A 2682-nucleotide genomic window follows, 5' to 3' on the forward strand; every position below is an offset into this window, starting at 1 on the left:
ATGATGTGATCTAATTAGATATGATTAGATATAATTTGATCTATTTATATGTGATCAGATCGGGTCAAAATCCATATATAACTTTATCTGCAACATTATACATAATTATATCTAAACTTTTTCCCGGGTATACAGGGTGTCTTAATTCCCGGATATCCCGTAGATGGTAGATAGACCGGGGCAAACTGAATAGAAAAGTCCTATAACATTTTGCAAAATTCGCAATAGTTATCGAGAAATTAATTTTAATGTCTGAGCGAATGAGAGCGTAGAAGACGGCAGGCCGGACTCGGCAGACAACAGTGGGGCATCATCTAATAACGAGAGGTGGAGCGGCGCGCCGAAAAAAAGTTGTCACGTAGCGAGCGGCGAGCTGTAGTATACTATACAGGGTGTTATGTAGTAACCGCATCAACTCTTATAGGCGGGTAGAGCGGACTAAACTGAGTCGAAAAGTTCTGTACCATTTTGCAATGTTCGCAATAGGTAACGAGTTATTAATTATTCAAAATCGCCGTCTTAGCCCGGTCTACTGTCCAATTCGAGCGCGCGGCGAGCTGTGAAGGCCCTTGCACAATGCTGGCGATAGCGATAGGAACAGAGGTAGGTATAACGATAGAATAGAAATAGTGATAAAAATTATCGCAACCCGATGCACAATGGCGCCACAGGAATACTAGCTAACCAATCAGAAATCGTATAGTCTACCCTTCCATCTATTTCAAGTAAGTGGTATAAACATAACGCATAACCTGTAACTTTTACCAGAAGATTCCCCTCTGCTTTTGCAGTGTTCAAATTCATCTTCGACCTTGCAATTTTTCAACGGTTCTTTAAATATATACTTTGTTTTAAGTTAAATGTTACTTGGTAAGTATTTCTGAAATTATATTTATAGAAGTATATATTGTCCTGTTATATTACATTTCAACGAATATTCATTTCAGGTTAATTTGCGATGGAAAATGAAGAGTTGATGTTATTTATCTGTACAATGCAAGTAACTGTACTAGCATTGTACACTGCATGGAAGGCGGAAAGGGGTAAACGTTGGAAAAACCGCCGATGGTGGGTTCGTCCCATAAATACAAGACGAAAAGTGTATGGAGACTTCGCAACTCTATTTTCAGAGTTGAAAGAAGATGTAGATCTCTTCTTCCGATACACAAGAATGGATGTGTCCACGTTTTATGAATTGCTCCGACTAGTGAGCCCATACTTGCAAAAGAGGAGTATGAGACCATCGATAAGCCCAGAACAGCGTCTTGCAATAACATTGAGGTAAATCATATTTATTTCAAATGATAGACTATCTTTTATTTATAAAGTATATTTTTAAGAATCAATATAATCCCCCTTCTTTGTACATATAACTATATAGACAAGCAAATTTTGTAAATGAGCTACAGTTTATAAAATTGAAGTAATATAAAAAATATTTAATATTTTTAATTAATAAATAAGTAATTAAAATATTAATTTTGTTATAGATATTTGGCAACAGGAGATCAAATGCTGTCTACAGCTCTAGCCTACAGAGTAGGAGAGTCCACGGCTCATATGATCGTCAAAGAAACATGTTCCATTATAGCAAATGTTTTAATGCCAATCTATGTGAAATCTCCAACCGAAGAAAAATGGAAGGAGATCTGCGCAGATTTTTTAGCTTTGTGGAATTTGCCAAATTGTACCGGAGCGATCGATGGGAAACACATCACCATTCAGGCACCTCCAAACTCTGGATCTGTATATTTCAATTATAAGAAGACATTTAGCATCGTGCTGATGGCCACTTGTGATGCCAAATATCGATTTACATTGTTCGATGTGGGTTCGTATGGCAGCGATAGCGATGGAGGAATTTTATCACGATCAGCCTTCGGAAAAGCTTTATATGGAGGCATACTCAACTTACCAAGAGAAACAGCTCGTCTACCAGGAAGTGATAAGGAGACGCCTTGCTATTTTGTTGGCGACGAAGCCTTCCAAATGTCGATAAACATGATGCGACCTTATCCGGGCAAGACTTTAAATGACCAGAAAAGAATGTTCAACTATCGACTATCACGAGCCAGAAGAACAATAGAAAATACATTTGGTATCCTTGCAGCTAGATGGAGGATACTTCGAAGACCAATTTGCGCTGGACCAGAAGCTGCCGACAAATTTGTATTAGCAGCAATATGTTTGCACAATTTTTTAAAAGCAAAAAATGACGAGACAGCACCACAGCAGCAAAGATATTGCCCTCCTCAATTCGTGGATAGAGAAATTGAAGGACAGGTAATGAGAATGGCGAGGATCAAGAAATGACCATTTAAGTCCTATCGGAAAATGTGGAGCACACAGAGCTACGAAAGAGGCTTATTTGATGCGGGATACTCTCTCGTCATACTTTATGACAACTGCTGGCGAAATTCCATGGCAATACGAATATATACATCAAGGATTACATCGTGATGCGAATTGAAATTCTACTTTTTTCGTATATACATATATGTATTTTGTATACAGAAAAGTGAAATATTTTGTTTATTAATTATAAAATAAATGTGTGTAAATGGTATTGAATATTAATGTCATGAATACATGTAATACATATTAATGTATATACGGGTGTCAGATTCGATATGGACGACCCCAAAGATTATAGTACGAGGGTGAATCAAATATAAACCGGAA

General features: G+C 37.4%; 1 protein-coding gene across 4 annotated transcripts; it reads left to right on the forward strand.

Moving 5' to 3' along the window:
• Positions 1-562: 562 nt before the first annotated feature.
• On the forward strand, positions 563-2605 carry LOC105571265 (putative nuclease HARBI1). Of its 4 annotated transcripts, XM_012028737.1 has the most exons (4): positions 612-725; positions 792-870; positions 948-1281; positions 1491-2605. In XM_012028737.1, the coding sequence occupies exons 3-4, from the start codon at positions 959-961 to the stop codon at positions 2311-2313; spliced, it is 1146 nt and encodes a 381-aa protein (XP_011884127.1). In that variant the 5' UTR covers positions 612-725; positions 792-870; positions 948-958; the 3' UTR covers positions 2314-2605. The 4 variants fall into 4 exon arrangements, with proteins under 4 accessions (XP_011884128.1, XP_011884127.1, XP_011884125.1 ...); XM_012028738.1 differs by lacking the exons at positions 612-725; positions 792-870 and adding an exon at positions 563-603; XM_012028735.1 differs by having other exon boundaries at positions 612-870.
• The last annotated feature ends 77 nt before the right edge of the window (positions 2606-2682 follow it).

This window comes from Vollenhovia emeryi, unplaced genomic scaffold, assembly GCF_000949405.1.
Source record: "Vollenhovia emeryi isolate VEMERY1.0 unplaced genomic scaffold, V.emery_V1.0 DF940938.1, whole genome shotgun sequence".
NCBI classification, from domain to species: domain Eukaryota; kingdom Metazoa; phylum Arthropoda; class Insecta; order Hymenoptera; family Formicidae; genus Vollenhovia; species Vollenhovia emeryi.